Source organism: Mus pahari, chromosome 2 (assembly GCF_900095145.1).
Source record: "Mus pahari chromosome 2, PAHARI_EIJ_v1.1, whole genome shotgun sequence".
Lineage (NCBI taxonomy): Eukaryota > Metazoa > Chordata > Mammalia > Rodentia > Muridae > Mus > Mus pahari.
The window spans coordinates 27,046,210-27,067,342 of record NC_034591.1 but is presented as its reverse complement, the minus strand read 5'-3'; the positions used below and the strand labels follow the sequence as shown (position 1 = coordinate 27,067,342).

General features: G+C 41.6%; 1 protein-coding gene across 1 annotated transcript in view; it reads left to right on the top strand.

Annotated features, from left to right (window-relative positions):
- The first annotated feature begins 6,550 nt into the window (after nt 1–6,550).
- The window catches only part of Pon2 (paraoxonase 2), a 33,511-nt gene continuing 18,928 nt past the window's right edge, over nt 6,551–21,133 (top strand). Inside the window, exons 1-2 of the mRNA XM_021189233.1 lie at nt 6,551–6,706; nt 16,025–16,095. Of these exons, the coding sequence (XP_021044892.1) occupies nt 6,633–6,706; nt 16,025–16,095 (145 nt within the window). The 5' untranslated portion in view covers nt 6,551–6,632. The remainder of the gene's footprint in view (nt 6,707–16,024; nt 16,096–21,133) is intronic.

Here is a 21,133-nt window from a genome sequence, read left to right as displayed (position 1 = left end):
TCTCTCTCTCTCTCTCTCTCTCTCTCTCTCTCTCTCTCTCTCCTTGCTATCTTTGTTTATCTCTGTCTGTCTCTCTTTCTCTCTGTCTGTCTCTGTCTATCTCTCTGTCTATCTCTGTCTCTCCCTCTCTCCTTCTCTGTCTAATTCTGTCTTTCCCTCCCTCTTTCTCTATCTACCATCATCACCGCCCCCTCCCAATAGCAAGGATTGTCTGCTTGAAGGCACAGAACATAATAAGTATCAAGTAAATAAAGGAAAACAGGCAGAGCAGCATGCTGGAAGCCTAGCTGTACGCCCGCTCGAGCTACGTTGACAGGAGAGAAACCACAATCTACTGCGTTCATTCCTTGTTCATTTTTGTCTGCTTTTATCATGCATAGCAAAAACAAAAACAAAAACAAAAACAAAAAAAACCAACAAGGGTGGGCAAGAGTCTGGAAATTAATTTCCTTATCCTGCTGGCTAGTTTTATGTCAACTTGACACAAACCAGAGTCATCCGAGAGGAGAGAGAGCCTCAACTGAGAAAATGCTGCAAGACTGGGCTGTAGGCAAGCCTGTAGGACATTTTCTTAGTGATTGATAGGAGTGGACCCAGCCCATTGTGTGAGGCCACCCCTGGGCTGGTGCTTCTGGGTTCTATAGGAAAGCAGGCAGAGTATTCCTTCAATGATCAACAGCAATGTGGAGACCAGATAAACCCTTCCTTTTCCCAGTTGCTTTTGGTCCTGATGCTCCATCACAAGCATACTAATCCTGACTAAGACAGTTGGGTTGGACCCATCACTTTCCAGATGTATAACCCTGGTTGGGTTTCTTAATCTTGGGCTGCATTTCTGTCATTAGAAATGAGAGACAGTCATAATATCTAACTAAATGAGATTGTAAATTAAATAGGAAGTGCTCAGTAAATGATTGCTGGAGCTCTTATTTCAGCTGGCACATCACTAAGTCTTCTTTCTCGACTTTGTAAGGCAGTGTCCATAGTTGGGGAAGGACAGCCATGAGCAGCATAGCTCTGAACAATAAAAACTGTATGCCCCCAAACACATCAAAACAAATTTTATATTTCCCTCCAAGAACACAAGCATATGAAGTCTACCTCATACAGTGTTTGGAGGTCTGAGGAGTTGAAAATGCTAGAAAGAGCAAAAGCTAAAGACAGACATGATGCAATACTCAAGTCTCAGGAGATAGATTTACTTTCTGGCCTAAGGTTCAAGTTATCAAAAACGTTATAGGCTGACTTTCAACTTTCTAAATTAATTTCATTAAGTTAATTTCTACATATATCGTAAAGCTATATTGAGCCAACTGAAAACATTAATTTAAAATTGAGATCCATAGCTGGGCCACACCCCATCAAGAATAGCTATTTTTTAAATAATTATTTCATGACCAGCATATTACATTGGACCTTAGATTTATGGACGTTTTGGACTTCTATCAACAAGTTTATGTTTCGACCTAGTATTGAGGACTAGGAGGCAGACAGGTAGAGAGAGGGGTCACAAAGGAGGACTAAAGATGGCAAACGTCCATGTTTTTTCCTCACACTCCTGATAAGAGACAAAGCCCGAAAGGCATGGTGGGCTTTTTCTGCTGCCTGAAGGATCCCTGCCTATGGACTGGTCTGACAAGTTCAAGTTCAAATCACAACGTATTTATTCCAAAGTTATGGGTCTATCAACCTCCCTGTCTTTATTGGAAGGGAGAAAGACAGCTCAAAAACCCTCAAGACTCCCAACCCTCAAGAGAGACAAGATTTCGGCTCTGGAGTTCTGCTTCCTCTTTGTAGAGGCACTTGCTCTTGTGTGCCTTGCTGTTTGTGTATATATGCATGTGTGCGTATGTGTATATGTGTGTATTGTGTGTATATATGTGTGCATGTGTGTGCATGTATGTGCATATGTGGGTATATGTGTGTATGTTTGTATATATGTGCATGTGTGTATGTGTATGTTTGTGTTTATGTGTGTGTGCATATGAGTGTATGTGTGTATATATGTGTGTGCATATATGTGTATGTGTGTATTGTATGTATATGTGTGCATTTGGGTATGTGTGTATATGTTTGTATATATATTTGTGTGTATGTGTGTGTATAGTGTATGTATATGTGTGTGTATGTATATGTGTGTGTATGTGTGTATATATTTGTGTGTGTATGTTTGTGTGTGTGCATGTGTATATATGTGTGCATATGTGTGTGCTTATGTTTGTGTGTGTCTGTGTATCTGTGTGTGTGTGTCCTTACCCCAAATAAGCCTTTCCCCATCAGCTGATTTGACTCCTGTGTTTGAGACTTTCTCTGCTATTATCTGTTGTGGTCAACATTTTTCCTTCCTTTTAATTTTTTTAACTAGCAAAGAAAATGAATGTGATCCAGACCCCTAGACAGTAACTGCATGCCTATAGTAATTTGTTGATTATAAGTATTTTAAAATATGATGTGACCATCTTCATGCTTCTGCTACGGCATTACTTATATTCTTTCCTTATTTTTTCCAGTGTTAGGCATAGAGCCCAAGACTCAAGCACATTGGGCTTTGCTTTTTTTAATGTATTGTAAACTAGCCAGGCTGGAGGAGGCTCTACCCTCTAGGAAACTCTGGAGGGAAACATCCAGCAGACAAATGTTTCCCCAGCTATAATAACCACCTACTTGTAATATTTCTTCAGTGGACTTGTGGTGTGTGTGTGTGTGTGTGTGCGCACACGTGAGCATGCATGTGCGCTCTCTCACATGCATACATCACAAACATCTGTCTCCTTTCTTGAGTCATGGGCAAGGAAAGGACAGGGAAAAAAAGGTGTGGGTGACCAACTTCTGCCACCTGTTACACAAAATGATCCTAAGAGTGAGGCCCTCTCCACAAACTTTCAGTATTGTACATGGGACAATACTCTCCAAAGGACCACAAAAGTCACAATGAAGCAAAACACTGAAAGTCTAGTCAGGAAAGGGAGAGTTCTGCCAGGACCCCTGCAGTCTGTGAACCACTGTGGTCCACAGTGAGGTAGGCATGGAAAGCTAAGAGTGGATATTGAGGGGCTGGTATGGGGATGCTGTATCGGTGAAATATATGGGCTCGTGTTTTAGATGCCTGAGATTTTACTTTAATCCCCAGGAATTCACTTTCATTCTATTTTTCAAAGGCAACGAAAAACCCGTCCTTCCCTACACAAAGCTGAGGAGCCTTGATTAAAAGGTGTCATTTTTTTTTTTTTTGAACAGCAATTTTCTAATTACAAACCAGTCACCCCAGTGAGAAACACTGTTGGAAATGGAGCATCCACATACATCAAGCAGGTTCTGAAACAAGTTTGATTTGTACTGAGTAACTCAGTTATTCCATAGTCAGAAACCACACAAAGCAAGGGGTTACATTCTTGATATTGCCCTGTAAGCCCCCCAAATCTGAAAGATAGCTAAGTTATTCAAGAAATTCAATGATTAATTTAGCATTCTTGCAGTAGAATAGCTGAGTTTTTTTTTATGTCAAATATATATATTTTTATGTCATATATATATATATATATATATATATATATATATATATATATATATATGGCAGCAGTTAGCCCAATGGTTGTGTATAATTATAAGTTCTTCAAGAGAAGCTGTTTCACCTTGCAACGCTCAGAAAGTGTGATGACCTGCACTGCTCATGTGCAGAGTGGTCCTTACCTAACTGACTCTGCTAACAGAATCAAAGCAAGGCTTGGCTGGAGTCATTTAATGCTTAAGAGCACTCGCTGTTCTTTCCAAGGCCTGGGCGTGGTCCCAGCATACAGGTTGGATAACTCCACTCAAGGGGATCCAGTGCTCTCTTCCGGCTTTCACGGACACATGCACACGTGGAAATACAAAGACATGTTACTTAAAACAAAACAAAACAAAACAGAACAGAACAGAGCAGAACAAAAACAGCCTTTCAAACTAAATAAGGAAAGCATGACTTCCCTCAGATCCTCGGAAGGGTGTGCTGAACTTCAGACCGGTGTTGACTGAAGCCAGCCAATGGATTTCTGTCTCTTAGCTGTTGTCGGGGAAACACTGTTAGGGCAAGCCTGGACTTGGTGAGAATTACTGTAACACTCTACTTAATGGTGTCTCCCTAGGCATTAAGAATAGCACAGAATTTTAAAACTTCATGACCTGTTACTTCACTTTAGGACACATGGGGATGCGCTTCGCCTGCCTCTTGCCTCACGGTACCGGAGGCGTATCTCACAATACACGAGGCGAACTTCTATATACCTCTCAGATTAATCAGGAATCCTAGGGCAAACTCAACCTTAAGCCAGGAACTTAGGTAATTGAGGACGGCACCAAGCCACCCTAAATGTTGATGGTATCTGCAAGGTTTCTCCTGATGATTCATGCCGCAGATGGTAAACTTCAATACCTGTCTATCCAGTCAGAAGCGACATCCCAAGTTGGATCTCTTCACTTAAGAGGCTCGTGGATGATTTAAAGGATCTGAGGGTATATTTTAGAGGCAGGAGACTTGGAAAGTTAAAAAAAATATAAATAAGTAGGTTAGTTAGTTCAGAGCTGTTGATAATTTTGGATGAAGGGAAAACAACATTGATTTGAAAGGAAATTTTCCATTTCTTTCATTTATGAAGGTTAAGAAACTAACTAAAAAAAATTTTGTTACCAAAAAAAGCAATAGATGTCACTACAGTTGTTACATGTATCTTTAAATAACATGCTTAGCCTCAGTTGAATTTTTTTCTTCAGCCTTTTATCTAGTTCAGACCAGTTTTAAACCCAATCTTCTCCAGTCTCTGTTTTAGCTTCATGGTGAGATCCCAGACAGTCATCAGCCCTGGCCCTTTATCTTCCTTTGAAAGAATGCTTCTAGATCTTTCTGATTTGCTGTGATAAGATCACACCTATCACAGATATGCCATTAAGGGCACAGGGTGGCTCCCATGCCAAGATGAGAAGGGCTGTGTCATTATTTCATTTCTGTGGCATAAACTCACTTTTAAAACACTTCAAGAATCATATTTCAGTACACTTGGTTCATTTGGCAGTCCCACCCACCTAACTGTGTGCACTGGCAAACATTCTGCAAAGTTGTCTGTGATGGAAAGTGCATAAAAAGTACATCTTCTGGGACTTTGAAAGAACAATTGTTTAGCTTTCCATCAGACACTGGATACATCCCAGAGTCCCTTAGGGCCAGTCACAGATGTGTGGAGCAGGAAGATCTTTTTCTTTTCCCTTTGGTGAGGGGCCAGGTACAAACTGGCATCTGTTTTTCCTTAATGGTTGGTTACAAAACAGAAGTCTGGCCTGATGTGCCAGCATCTGCTGGTAATCCTCATGAGGGTAAGGCAAGAGAGCGCAAATCCGAGGTCACCTCAGGCTGCAATAACAAAACACTGTCAAAGAAGGATGGTCCTTAAGAACTGTGTAACTTCTGGAAACAAATTGCAGGTGGGAATTAAGCACTGGGAACAATTAGGATTTCAAGTTATACCCAGTAGCTGTCGCAATCTCAACGAGTGCCCCCCTCTTTATATTTTTTTATAAGTGTATATCAATAAGTATTAAAATGAAAAGGGAGAAAGAAGAAAAAAATCGATTAGTACTCCAAAGAGTCCTGAGTTTGAGGTGTCTTAGTCTAATATAAATCTTAATATAAAATCCCAACTCTAGCTTTTTATATAAGACCTATGCAGAACCATTTTTTCCCAACTAAAGAAGAAAACAAACAAACAAACAAACAAAAAGGAAAGGATTATTTAAAATGTCTGAACTAGAGAGATGCCTCAGCACTAAGAACTCTGGCTGTATTTCCTGGAGTAGTGGGCACCCTTTTCTGACCTCTGTAGATACCAGGCATGGATTTGGTACATATACATACATACAAGCAAAACATCCATGCATATGAAATAAAGAATTAAACCAAAACATATTATTCTAGGCAGGGCCCCGAGTGGCCCAAGAACTTGGCATATGGAGGTAGACCGATCAGAAGTTCCCTACCAGCCTGGACCACATGAGACCTTGCCTTCAAAACAATAAGAGCATTTAAAAGTACAATTTTAATAGATTCCATATATTTAATATACTTTCTGTGTTGTTTAATAATTATTATCTAATATATTTTACATTTAAATATAGAAATGTTATACACACATATGTGTTCAATAACAAAACTATTCTCTGACTGTAGATATGGCTCAGTATTAGCCTAATATGAACAAAGTCCTGGGTTTGTTTCCTAGCTTCTCAAAACCAAAAATAAACACAACAGAGGAGTGGAGTATCCTCAAACACCAGGCCAAAACAGCAAAAAGCAAGCCCAAACTTAACTAAATCAAGAGAACTCCGCAGGGGCCACCCTAAAGTTTTCAGGGAGCTGAGCAGGTGCAGCTGCGCGAGGCTCGGAGGCTTGGCGGGGTGTTTGTGAAAGGAATCAAGTTCAGTTGGGTTCCCACGCGGGCATGTGCGGATGTGCTCCGAGGTCGCGGCGCCGGGCGGAGCCTGGGCTGCAGAGCCGGCGCTTGGGGCGGGGATCGGGCGCGGCTCTGCGCTCGGGGCGGGGAGCTGGCCCAGCGTCCCGTGCTGCCCGGTCAGGCCTGAGCCAGACGGCGGGCCGGTCCCCCGCCATGGGCCGGATGGTGGCTTTGAGTTTGCTGGGCATCGGGCTGGCGTTGCTGGGTGAGCGGTTCCTGGCGCTCAGGTAGGTGCTGCCGAGGGTCCCGGGTCGCGGGTCCCTAGGCTGGGACGGCCGAACTGATTGGGGAGCGCGCGGGGGTGGGGTGCTCTGGAGAGAGAGCTTGTTTAGTTGGGGGACCGGATGGAAGGAAGAACTTCGGATCGCTACCGGTGCTCCGTTTAACCGGCCCAACCCACTTCCACCAAGACCTAGACGCTTTGGGAAAAAGTTTTCCAGCCTTTGCTGGTGGCGAGGCTCCTCTGCCTAGGCTGACAAGAGAGAGCTTTGCAAATTTCCCAAGGGCAAGCCCAGTGCTTTAATTTGAAAACAAAACCATTACTCATGCGTGGACGCTCTAATTATACAGCTTCATTTCAGGTCACTGGTGCTGTTCTGCTCAGCCGGAACCCATCCCTCCCCAGCATAATAGTTGGGGAAACTTCAGGGTTTCAGTCTTGGTGCTGGAGATCAAAGACGCTTGGGAGAGACAGCTACTGTTCTTACATCATTTCCTTATTTATTGACCAGAAGTCCCAGAAGCAGAGCGAGCTATTGTTCGTTCTGGGTAGACATAATGCTTTCAAGTCACCAATTCAAACTTTAGAAAGTTCTTGCAAAAGTGTTCCAGAAGGGTTGAGTGCCTACTAGGTAGTAGATATACCTCGGCCCCAGGCTCCTGTAGAGAATTGGAATCCCTAAATAGAGTCCTTTCTGTTTCGGGAGAGGAGAGAAATATTGAAACTAGCTATTCAAGACAGAAAAATGAAACTCCTTATAGAGTTAAAGAGAAAAGACAGGTCTTCTGTAGGTGTTCTGGAAGGCAACATAGACACAGATGAGGAAGGAGGGCAAGTCTGAAGTGTGTGCTTGACACTGCAGTGTTGGGCCTCTCTCTGATGGGCAAAGGGGAAGCGCTGGCGCTCATTGGTTGTTTAACAGCAAACTGCAATGAGTCTTGCATTGTACAAATAAGCCCGAAGGGCAGAGCAATGTAGCCTGGATATTGGGATCTCCCGGAGTCTTGGCGTCCAAGTAGCACCATGTGAAACATTCTAATTCAGTTGGTCCTGATGGGGCCTAGGCCTTGGGTTTTGGGTGCTTTTCTAAATTTTAAATTAATTCTTGGTTTTGAGATGAAGTCTCACTGTGTATCCTCTGTTTTGAAGTTCAGTCTGGTCTCGAAACTCAGGATCTTTGGTCTTCTGACTTCTGCTATTATAGGCACACGCCAGCATGACAGTCAGATTTTCTTTCTTCTCTTTTCTTCTCTTCTCTTCTCTTCCTTCCTTCCTTCCATTTATTTATTTATTTATTTATTTATTTATTTATTTATTTATTTATTACATTTAGATCTTTGCTAATGATGTGCAATATAGCTCAGGGACTGAGCACTTTGCCCAGAATGCATGAAGCTTAGGATTCCAGCCCCAGCCCCACACTACAGAATCAGAACACGAAGCACACCCCTCTCTTGGCAATCCTTGTGTATGGTATGTGTCAAGCATTGAGTGATGCTGGACTAGGCATGGGGAAATCACTTTGGGAATGATAAAGGAGACCCAGACTGTATTCCCAAGTAAGAGTCAAACCAAAGTGATAGTACGGCTTGCAAGGCAATTCCAGTGTCCCATAGCTGCAGCTTCACTTGGGGATTAGGCCCTGTGAGAAGTAGACGGGGTGGGAGCACTGGAACAGGGAGGAAGCCAGCCTTATGCCTGTGGCAAGGAATGGCAATGTGGCTCCAATTGTCATGGCACAGAAATGCTTCTGCTCCTGTAGACTCTCTGTGCATTGGAATGCATTGGATGGGTTTTGGGCTAAGCTTTGATTTAATCGGTAAATAATAAACACACATACTTATGGGTTAAGGTATATATATATATATATATATATATATATATATATATATATATATATTGAGATCTGTAATGATTAGCACAACAGTCACCGTAAGCACTTGATTTCTTTGAGATGAGAATATTAAACATTCTTTCTTCCTGATTTGAAGCATACACTACTATTAGCTCTAGTCACTGCACTGCCTGTCTTCTAATCAGACCATTCTGCCCTTTGGCCAGCCTTGCTACCACCGCCACTGGCTCAGCCTTATACTTGGGTAACTACTTTTCTTATTTTTTTATTAGATATTTTCTTTATTTACATTTCAAATGTTATCCCCTCTCTTGGTTTCCCCTGCGAAACCCCTCTATCCCTTTTCCCCTCCCCCTGCTCCCCAACCCACCCACTCCCATTCCTGACTCTGGCATTCCCCTACACTGGGGCATAGAACCTTCACAGGACCAAAGGCCTCTCCTCCCACTGATGACCAACTAGGCCATCCTCTGCTACATATGTAGCTGGAGCCACGAGTCTCACCATGTGTTTTCTCTGGTTGGTGGTTTAGTCCCAGGGAGCTCTGGAGGTACTGGTTAGTTCATATTGTTTGTTCCTCCTATGGGGCAACTACTTTTATATTCAATTTCTATTAGTGATTTTCACACATATCTGTGAATTTTCCTATTTTTCATTCTTGCTTCCTTCATTTCTTCCTTTCCTTCCCTCCCCTCACCTTTCCTTCCCTTCCCTCCCTCCTTCATTCTTTCCTTCCTTCCTGGCTCTTTAAGACAGGGTCTCTCCTAGCCCATACTGGCATCTGTGTCATGAAACTTTCCTTGCCTCAGTCTTCTGAGTACGAAAATCACATACATGCAACACCATGCCTCTATGCTCCCTTTCTTTCACTGTACCTGTCGTATAAGTCCCCCCACACTGTCCTTTCCCATTTATCTGCTGATGGGAGGGCCTTTAGGCTGTTCCTACTTGGGGCCTGTTATGTATACTGAAAAACTGCTGGGATGCAAGTATCCCTTCAGCACTGACTTCTCTCCCTTTGGATATATATCCAGTCCTGGGATTGCTGGTCATATATGAGACTTACTCTTTAACAAGTTGTAACACATCTCCATCTCCGTTTCACAATGTCATAATCCTTTCCACCCACAGAAAGTAAAGGATGTCTTTCTGAACAGGGTGTGTGACTCAGTGGTTCAGTGCCGTGTACGTGGGAGCATGTGGGAGCACGTGTCCAAGCTCCAGAGTAGAGATGAGCTCACTGCTGCTTTCTCTCTTTTTGGCAGCAGTCATTGTAACTCGAGCAAGATTGTATCTCTTAGAACGTTTTATTTGCACTTCCCTGATTATCAGGGATGTAGGTTATTTCTTCATAACCACAGTGGCCATCATTTATCTTTTTCCAAGAAGTCTCCACTCAGGGTTTTTGCTTATTTGGAAACTGGGTTGTTGGGGTTTTGTTTGTTTGCATTGCTCTGTTTGCTAATGAGTTAGGTGTGAGCTAATGCAAGTTGCTGACAGGTTCTGGCTGTTAGCAATGCTATTGCGAATGCATCCTCCCATTCTGTGGGGGCGTTTCTTAACTCTGTTGATCGCTTGTTTCATTTGACAGAAGCTGCCCAGTTTGGTATAGTCCGTTGGTGGTTTTTCCTGCACTCTTTAGGCTCTTGCAGTTAGGTGCTTCTGTGCAGTCCACTCAGCTTTCAGTAGTAAAAATGGGACACGAAAATTCCTAGATTCCTTCAGTTATCACCGATGGTCAAGCCATCATTGTTTCCGTAAACTGAAATTTTCTCAAAGAGTACTCAACTCTTCCCCCTTCCCTTACTCACATTAAGGTCCAAAGTTGAAGTCTCTTGGATTGACAGGTATAGTCACAAATTAAGAAAAAGTAAATATACCCATCAGGGTTATGGCTGAGGAGATGGCTAGTAGAGGGCGTGTGATGCACGTATGAAGACCCAAGTTTGAACTCAAAGGACACATGCAAAAATCCTACATGGCCATGCTGGCCTGTAAGGCCAGACTGTCCATAGGCAATACGATGGAGAGCAATAGAGGAAGGTACCCAGTGTCCTCATGGGATTTTTGTATGTATATATGAGTATACATATATACATACAAAATATACATATATACATACATATATATAAATATCTCCACATACATATATACATACAAACTATACATATATACATACATATATATAAATATCTCCACACATCCACAACACATAGACACCACACAGGCACACATGCACACACAAACAAACACACACACAAACACACATGGACACATGTACATGTACACACACACATTCATGCACATGCACTCACACATGCACAGGCAAATGTACACAAACATGCATACACTGAATGTAGAGGGGCAGACGGTAGGTAATTTACAACTTGGTGCAAGCTTTCATTACAAAGCTCTGGCTAAGATAAACTTCGATGAGCAGTGTTTTTGGAGCTGGTGACTTGGTGACTTCATTGGTAAGTTGAAGCTCCGAATAGAGTGATGTAAGAATGTGGGGGGAAATGTTATATAGTTGGATTGCCCCTCCCCCACCCCAGCCTCCCCAAAAAACAATCAGGTTTTTCCAGGTAAGTTGGAATTTCAGATTAGCAGAGAATCATTGTGTGTGTGTGTGTGTGTGTGTGTGTGTGTGTGTGTGTGTGTGTGTACTATATGTATGTTTGTGCATGTATGCATTTATATGTGTGCATGAGTGTGTATGTTCCCATGGAGGCCAGAGGTGAACATTGAGTGTCTTCCTCAATTGTTTTCTACATTATGTTTAAAAACAGGGTCTCTCATTGAGCCAGGAGCTAATAGATTCAGCTACACTGGCTCACCAGCAGACTCCATGGACCCTCCTGTCCCTCCTTCCCAGACCTGTTCCACTGCATTCAGCTTTCACACAGGTGCTAAGGATGACACTCGGGTCCCTGCGATTGTGCAGGAAGCACTTTACCCACCGAGCTTTCTCAGCTGCCCACGTCATTCTTTAGCACAATGTACATATAACACATTTTAGAATAAGCTCGCAATTTGAGACACCATTTCCCTAAAGGTAGATTTAGCCGAGCACTCTATATTGCATATGGTGACCATGTGACTGGCACGTAGCCTGACTCTCCTGCCTGTAGTATGGTGACATGAACAAAGGCAACCTTCTCTCAGACCAGTAGGGTCTACTTCAAAAAGCAGCAGGCTCCGAGATCCCTGCAGGAAAGGCTTTCAGAGCAAGGAGAAGGGGCCCCTGGGTTGTGCATTCCTTTTGCTCTACCCAGTATCTTCTCTCTGTTTGTTTAATTATTAATTATGGGATGCTGGCTGTCAAGCTGTTTCTCTCTCCCAGGATGCCCACTTAAATTTTGACTTGAGTTTTAACTAAACAGTGGATACACTTTCATTAAGTTTGTCCCCAATGGATAAATGTCATTGAAGTTGTCGTTTATCCCACTGAGCTGTAGCTGGCTAAGTCCCCCCCCCTCCGGAGGAGGATGCTCTGTAGCCACCCTTTCTGCCCCTCCCTTCTTGAGCAACAGAGGAGAAAATAGAAGTAGGCCAGCACTCCCAAGCTAGTTGCTGTCTGTCTGTCTGACAGACTTGGACAAGTCATGAGATTTGAGTACACTAGAGAAAAAACAAAGTGTGGGCAGGAACCCCGAGACATAAGTCTCAACAATTTGCTTGAAGCTTATACCTTCAGAACTTTAATATATTTTATTGTTATAATTAGTGTGTGTGTGAGTGTGTAATGTATACACATATGTGTGAATGTGGTTGGAGGGCAACCAACCACTAGGAGTCAGTTCTCTCTACCTACCTCCAGTTCTAGAAATAAGACTCACATCATTGAGATGGAGTGGCGAGTACTCCTGTACACTGAGCCACTGCTGCCCACTGCCTTTTCTCACAGCTCTAATGGGAAGTGGGTAGAGTTTTCTTCAGCCTACTTCAGAAGGGGCAGACTTTTTAATCTATGTTTTGGCCATCCATCCCCCTGCCCCCAGCATTTATTGCGAGACTACGATGTGCTGATCACTTTGTTCAAAGTATAGAACTTCTTGGCCTATGGAGATGGCTCAGTCAGTAAAGTGGCCACAGGGCAAGCGTGAGGATGTAAGTTCAGATCCCCAGCATCCACATAAAAGTCACCCACAGGAGTGTGTGCCTATAAACCCAGCTCACACTTCTGAGTAGGGAGTAAGGAATAGATACAGGCAAACCCGTGAAGCTCATTGGCCAGGCAGTTTAACCCATCAGTGAGCTCCAAGTTTAGTGGAAGATCCTCTTTCAAAAAATTATGTTGCCAGCTACTGATGTAGACAGCTGAGGTTGACCTCATGCAGATACACATATCCTCGCACCCCACAAACAACATATACGCATACACATATATTAAATAAGTATAGGACGTCTTTATACTAAGCAATAAACAAATAAACCTTGAAAGAAAAAAGTACAGGGTCTCATGTAGCCCAGGCTGGCCTCAAATTTTGTTTGTATTCCTAAGATTACAAACTTTTGCAGCCAAACCCAGTTTATGTGGAGTTAGAGAGTGAAGTCAGGGTTTTGTATGCGCTTAGGCAAGCCCTCCACCAGCTGATCTATAGCCTCAACCCCAAAGGTACATTTATTGACACTTGACTAGAATGCTCTTTTACATTTCTGCCTTTCACTGACTTCTTAGACAAATAGCTTCCTTTCTCTAATTCACATGTAAATAATTGACTTCTGGAGCAATTTAGCTGGGAAAGCCCAACGGGAAACTCCTTAGCACTGTGTCTGCACTCTAGGCCAGCTCTTTAGGTTTTAGTACACTATGGCCCAGTTCCCACACAGCTTCCTGGCTTCTCTGTGGTTGAGCAAAATTCCCCAGGTTTGCATGCCGAAGCACAAATTTCAGTTACCTAGTGTAAGCATCACAGGGGACGTAGGGATCAATTCCAAAGGGCTTTCTAAGCCTGTGTATAGAAGATAAAGGCCCCCTTTTTCTATACATGTGTACACTGAAGATAAAGAACTGTCAACTTGTTTTTTTTTTTTTTTTTTTTTTTTTTTTTAAAACTCATGGGCAGTGAGACCCGGGGAAGAGGAAAGGCTGGCTGCTGATTGCAGGGTTCTCTTTATTCAGCAGGTTACACCATTGTGTTGTGTGTCTAAACTGCTACCTGTCGCCAGGTAAAATGAGAGCTAACAGCTCTCTGTCTGGATCCACTCTGGGTGGGGACTGCTGTCTCCAGAAATAAAAAGAGATTGGTGTCCAATTAATGACTGTCAGTTAAGAGTCTATAGTTTGAGGCCAGATAGCTCAAAGCATGTGAAGATTCTGTTTACCCTATACCCTTGACCAGTAACTTGGATTTTCTGTGTTGAGAGAAACACAAGGCAAACAAGCAACTAGATTATTTGGATACTTGTGTGATCTAACCCTACCCTCTTGACTTTACCTCTTCATCTTTCTCTTTCTCAAGCGTGCAGAACAGCTGCTGATGGGCCAAGCACTGTGCATGCGTTTCAGTTGTGGAAGAGGAAGGAGGCGGCAGCTGACTCTCCTTTGGGGGCTTTTCCGATTTCGGAACACAAGTCTTTCAAAACTTAATTCCTCCGAGTACACCTAAATGCAAAAAAGTCAGGGGTCCTCCCAGCTCCACAGTGGGAAGACAATGAAAGAAGGTTGAACAGCGGAGACGATGCTGTTTCTCGGGGAGCCATTGCATTTGGGGTCTACAGGCAGAGGCAGTGAGCCCTTCCCGGGCAAATGGCTGGTAGTTAACCCCTGCTGTATTGAGCCTCAGAGGATTTAAATAAATCTCCTTTTCATTTTATAATAAAGAAGAGCCAGGCGAAAATTATTTGATTAACTAAAGGTCACACTCAGTTTGCGGTAACATAACTCTACAGTTTTAATAGTAGGCAGACTGTATCTCTAAAGATGGCCCAGTGCAACTAACCTAGCAGAAGATTGCCCTCTTTAGTAACCCAAGTTCACTCTGAAACAAATGGCTCACAGATGCAGCTGAACCTGTTATCGGAAACAGATTGCGTTTAATCACATAGTTCATCGACTTAACGGTCGTCCAGCTGTTATCTTCCCTAGTTGTGTACAGTATAGCAGGCTTCATAAGCAAGTGGTGTAAAGTCAGCATCCAGACCAACACAGGATGCTTCCCAGAACTCATGGACCAGATGTATCTGCACATTTCTGGAGCCACACAATGTCAGTGGAATCAGGAAGTTTTCTAGGTTGATCCTTACTGTATCCACGAGAAAGACCGAGGCCAGCAGAAAGCCACTGACCTGCCCGGGGTCATGGCTGTGCTACTGATAACCCAAGAACCCAGGTCTCTTCACTCCTCTAGGAGAAAAGTACCATGAGACGAGTTAAGACTGCCAAACAGTTGCAAGGAAACTTGCTCCTGTCTCTCTGAGCTGGTTTTATTGTGTGTAAGACGGCTCTGATGGTACCCATGGGTCTGATGGTACCTAGTTCATGAGGTTAGTTGAAGAACTAAGTTCACTGAGAGTATATTGGATTAAATTGTAGCCAGCTTAGCCCTGTGTCAAGTAGATATTTTTACTATTATAGTAGTATATAGATAATGTATAGAATAATATTTAAATAATACTACATATTACCATTATCAATATTTTACTACTATAGTAGTATATAGATGTTTATAGTAATACTTAAATAATACTATATATTACCATTATAGATGTTTTTACTATTTCTTCCCTTGATCACTGTAACCACTGGCATCATTTGGATCCATACTGATTTTGCTACAGCTGCTTCAATTATTTATCCTTCTTATTGTACTTTGCCTCCTCAATTGCTCTAGGGACATGTGGGAGTAAGATTTATCATATTCTATTACATTTGTCTTAAAACTTTCATTTATTCAATGTACTTTTACTGCATTTACACTCACATACTGTTCATTTTCTTTATGGCTACATTTCAAGTAATGTAATATTATTTGAGTTTATTATTCTTATTTGGACACTAGAAAGATGGCTCAGAGGATATAGTGCTTACTCTACAGGCTTGGCGCAGTGAATTCTACCCTCAGAATCCATGTGAAGGGTGCAAGGAGAGAACTAACCACACTACTGTCCTCTGACCCCACACTCGTATTCTGCGACCTGCTGTCACCCTCTCAACACACACGTCATCCACGCATACAATAATAACTTTTAAGATCTTATTTGTAAATTTTACATATGCTATGAACAGCCACAGTGTGTACTTGGCATGGACCCATAGGTGCTAAGTTATCCAGGCCCAGGCATCTTTCTATTCAGTTTCTCTAGGTGTGGAAGGCAGAGACTGGAACAGAGAGGCGCACACACCAAACTCCAGTTTTGACTCGTAACTGTATGCGCTGTGGGAACCGCTGTGGGAAATGTAACATTCCACGCGGCCCGACTGTCAGGGAACACATACACAAACAGTTTTCTTTTGCTTTCCAACAGAAGTCGACTTAAAGCCTCCAGAGAAGTAGAATCTGTAGACCTTCCAAACTGCCACCTCATTAAAGGAATCGGTACGTATAAGAAGGTGTCGCTCTTCCTGGGGCCTTCTGGTGCCCGCTGGTGGTGCTGTGTGTTGATTTTACTGTCGTTCAGCAATTATCAGTGCTGCTCATTTGATCGATGGTACTTCTCTGACCATCCCTTTTGATCTTAAATTGCCTGTATCTCTTCTTTATTAGGCTGATTAATTGTGCATAAGTTTATATATATATTTGGTTATCTTAGGAACCTCTGTGAATGGTGTTTGTACACATGGTCCCAGCAGTCTGTGTTCCCAGTGACAAGAATTTGGAAGGAAGGTATATTTTACATATGCAGGAACATTACTGATTTTGTTGACCATCCTGCCACCAACATCTGGTTTTGTCCCTGATGTATAATCATGTATAATCCTTAGTTCTATTTATTGGAAACAACAACAGCTATAGTGTATCCGTCACTCTTCTGATACTATGAGACACACCATGATCAAGGCAAACTATAAGAGAAATCGTTAAATTGGGGCTTGCTCATAGTTTCAGGGAGTTAGCCTGTGCATCTTGCCTAAGAGCACAGAAGTGGACAGGCAGGTGTGCCCCTGCGGCTGTAACTGAGGTCTCACATCTGACCCACAGTTTTCAGGCAGAAAGACTAGGCCTGCTTTTGACATTTCAAGGCCCACCCCTCCCAGTGACCCACCTCATCCAACAAAACCATGCCCACTTCAATAAAGCCATACCTCCTAGTCTCTCCCAGCCAGTTTTTCTAACTGGGGACCAAGCATTCAAACATACAAGCTTGTGGAAGCCATTCTCTTTCAAAACCCCAGAAGCAGCAACAACAAACTCTTCTTATTTAATTTTCTCAGCTGTGAACACAGAAGGGAGAGCAAATAACCAGGGTGGGCCCTGACCTCTTGACTCTATGTAGAATACACCAAGGTGCCTGAGTCTTAGTAGCAGCATATCTCCCAGGGTTTCTGTTTATTTTCGTTAACATTTAAAACATCTGTGCGGCATGAACACTAAGGGGAAGATAAAATTTCTACATGCCATTCTGTAGACTTGATTCAGGAGGCTGGGAGAACGGTTGTTGTAAGATGCAATGCAACCTACTGTTAACTTTGCCGTCTGAAGTGTTTAGCCGCCCAGCTGAATTCTTTAGTAGACCAAATTAAGATGGCTTAAGTTTCTATCTCGAATTTTTTTCATTCCCTGTAGTTAATTCTGTGTGTACTAGACTTAGACATAAGAGCACATGTTAACACAACTTGACGCGAGGAATTCCCCCATGTGGCTTGTTTCCCAAAGTAGTGAGAAATAAACCCTGAGCTTCCCTAGGTCTGATAACTCAGCAAGGCTTGTGAATGGAAATATAGTGCTGTAAAACACTATAAAACACATTGTACCACTGTAAAAGCTAAATGCAGAGGTAATAAAAAAATAAAAATAAATAAATAAAAGAGTAGCTTTTGTCTGAGGGCCTCTCCACCCTGTCTTTACAGTTTCCTTCAGGGCAGAGTCCCTGTCCTGTTGGTTTTTACCTTTGCCACTTACCAAAGTCTCCAGGACTTAGTAGATTCTTAGTAATTACTGTTAACTTACCAATGGGTGATAGAAATGCCGTTTTTTTCTTAAAGGCAGGCCATGGTGTAATTAGAGATAGACAGATGACAGAACACCCTGTTTCCTATTCTGCTTCTACTACACATGCACATGGCCAAAGTTCTGTCTTACAAGTTATTGATATTGTTGACTTTGTCATTGGAGTGAAGGTTTTTAAACTTGAAAACTCTTGAACTTTTTCTTTAGGACACTTTAAGAGATGTAACGTGGAAGTAAGCAGCATCATGCTCCTTCCAGCCTTTATAAGACAGCATTTGGTCATGTGTAAGATTATTGGGTTCTTTTTAAAGCAAATTAAAATCTGTATTACACAGAGGTGTCCTGCTCCTTATAGCTAGTAACACTGTCAAATACATTTTGAATATTTCCAATTTCACTTATTACTATGCTTTGGCTACTTATATTCAGATAATTATCCTTCCCATTTTTTAAAACACTTTTTAAACACTATTGTCTATGAAAAGTTCATATGTTCAATGTAATCTATAGGGGTAAATAACACAATCTTCAAATTTCATTCTTTCACAGAAATAACTCTAGAGATAACATACTTGACTGTTGTCACAAATGGCATTTGAATGAGCTCTTGTTCTTCCTGCTGTATTGTCTCTATTCGTGAACGGTGTGAGCAGCTCTATGTATTGATATGTATATATCTCTATATAGATATGTATATCTATCTCTTATGTGTGTACACATGCCTCTCTCTCTCTCTCTCTCTCTCTCTCTCTCTCTCTCTCTCTCTCTCTCTCTCGTGTGTGTGTGTGTGTGTGTGTGTGTGTGTGTGTGTACACATTCACAGGTACATATGTTCAAAGCTGCATATGTATGCAGGGACATGTTGGGGGAGCATTCATGTATATAGATGTGGGTGCTGTAGGACAACACTAGCTAGTGTCGTTAGCTGCTAGCCACTTTGATCATTTTAACCAACTGAAGTGTAAAATCTAGTAATGAATGGGGAGAGGGAGGAAGGGAAACTGCAGTTGGAAACTTTTAAGAATTATGTGTATAAAATGTAGAATTTTTAATTTTAACCATCTGAAGTGTAAAATTCAGTAATGAGTGGTGATGGGAGGAGGGTCACAGAAAACTGCAGTTGGAATGTGATATCTGAGAGGAAAATAAACAAAAAGGAAAAAGTCTATTTCCTTATTAGTGATGACTTATTCTGTATGCCAGGCTGAGTGGAACTCACTGTAATTCAGGCTGACCTTGACTCATAGCAGTCATAATGTTTTTGCCTCAAAAAATGCTGCTATTACAAGTATGTGTGAGCATTTAGTGTAGTCTGTTGTAGAACGTGCCACATTTGTTTACACACTGAGTTGCTAATTATAATCCTTTACCTTATAATTTCCTGTTCAGATTACAGAGTATTTCCCAAAGGAATCCCATCTTGATCATATTAACTTAGGAAAGGAGTTCCACAGACTACCTCAGAAGCAAAAATGGGCCTGGGGTGTTTATTTTGATTTAAAAATGAAGGAATAATCAATGTTGGAGAGCACCCTGTGTTGTCAGGATATAGAAAAGGGCTTCTTCAATTTTACAGTTTCCATAAGATTGCCCCAAATATCTCAAAATAAATAATGGTAGAAGTAAAACCTAGCGAAACACTGTGTAAATGCAGCCACAAGGGATTTCTTCTTTATCTGAGAGGGATTTATTTTTGGTTTATTTGTTCGTTTGAGGATAAAGGAGAAAAAGAAGAAAAAAGGAGAAGACAAAAGAGTAAAGGAAAGGAAAAGAGATGGAAATAGGGAAGAAGAGCAAATAAAATCAATATTAAACAAAAAACAATCTGAGAAAATGAATAACTGGTCAACCTTCCAACCTGCCCACAGGGGGAAATGCGCCCAAGATTTCCAATGCACTCTTTTTATGTCAAAGGTATTAGAGGGTTACCTCAGCATACAAAGTTATGCCACAGTCTTAAATACGTGCATGAAGCTGATTAATACTTTTAACAGAAGAAAGTGCAGTGCAAAACTTTTGCTAACTACTATTTTTAAATACTTGAGCTAAAACTGGCTACCTACAGTTTATTTTTAAAAACACATTAATTTTTTTTAAAGACTTATTTATTTCATTTATATAAGTACACTGTAGCTATCTTCAGACACAGCAGAAGAGGGCATCGGATCCCATTACAGATGGTTGTGAGCCACCATGTCGTTGCTGGGAACTGAACTCAGGACCTCTGGAAGAGCAGTCAGTGCTCTTAACCACTGAGCCATCTCTCCAGCCCACATTACTTTTTAAAATGCCATATGTAAGTAGTAAAGGTTAATTATGAAGCACAAACTTACAGTAGTAGAACAACTGACTTCCTCCTGTTTGGTCAGAGAATATAAGGACCATAAAACTAATCTTTGTTCACCAATGATATCAAGCATATAAACTTCAGATTATTTTTCTTTCTTAATTTTTTTGAATGGTAACTGTTTATGCTTCTTTTGCCTGCAATAATATAATTTATACATACATGTAATCTGTAACGATTAAATCAAATGAATTAGATTTTCATCTCATCATATACACTCTCTCACTGCTACATATTGAACATCTTCAAATTTCGCTCTTTTTTGTGATTTTAAGGGACCTGCTTAGTGGGTATAGACTGAACTTACTCCCTTGTACTACAGAACATCAGAACGACTTCTAACCAGTTTGGGGTATGGATTATTCAGCCTGTTATTCCCTGTCCCTGATCTTCCTAGCACATAGTGACCTCTGTTAAAGTCTCTATTTCAGTATGACAAACATTTTGTTTTTTTAGCTTCCACCACTGAATAAGAACAGGTTACTACCATCAACTCAGAACAGGTTACCATATATGCTTCTGAGCCTAGATGGACTGACCACATACTACTGTTCAGTTCTAGCCATGCTACTACAAATGAGAGGATATTGTCCTTTGTATGTTTGTTAGAAGGTTTTTTGTTTGTTTTTTGATTTTGGAGATATTTTCATGGTATAGCCCCAGTTGGTCTTATAGTTGTTGATTTTTGTTTGTTTGTTTGTTTGTTTGCTTACCTCGACCTGGCCTCAAAGTCATGATCTTCCTACTTCAACCACTTGAGTGCTGTGATTATATGTATGGGACCCCACAGTTGACAAGATTTCACACTTTTGTAGCAGAATAATATTCTAATCTAACTACACATGGGGGCTACCAGTTTTTTTATGCCTAGTCAAACATGGGTGGACATCCCGATTGATTCTACATCTTAGTAGCTGTAAATGATTCTGCAATAATCATACCCATACAGATAGGTGTTTATTTAATGACTTTATTTCCTTGGAGTTCTACCCAGTAGAGGGATTGCTACATCACAGGCAGTTTGTTTCAGTTGTTATGAACACTGTATCTACACTCTTATCCACAGTGGCTGTAGTATTTATACTCAACACACACACACACACACACACACACACACAC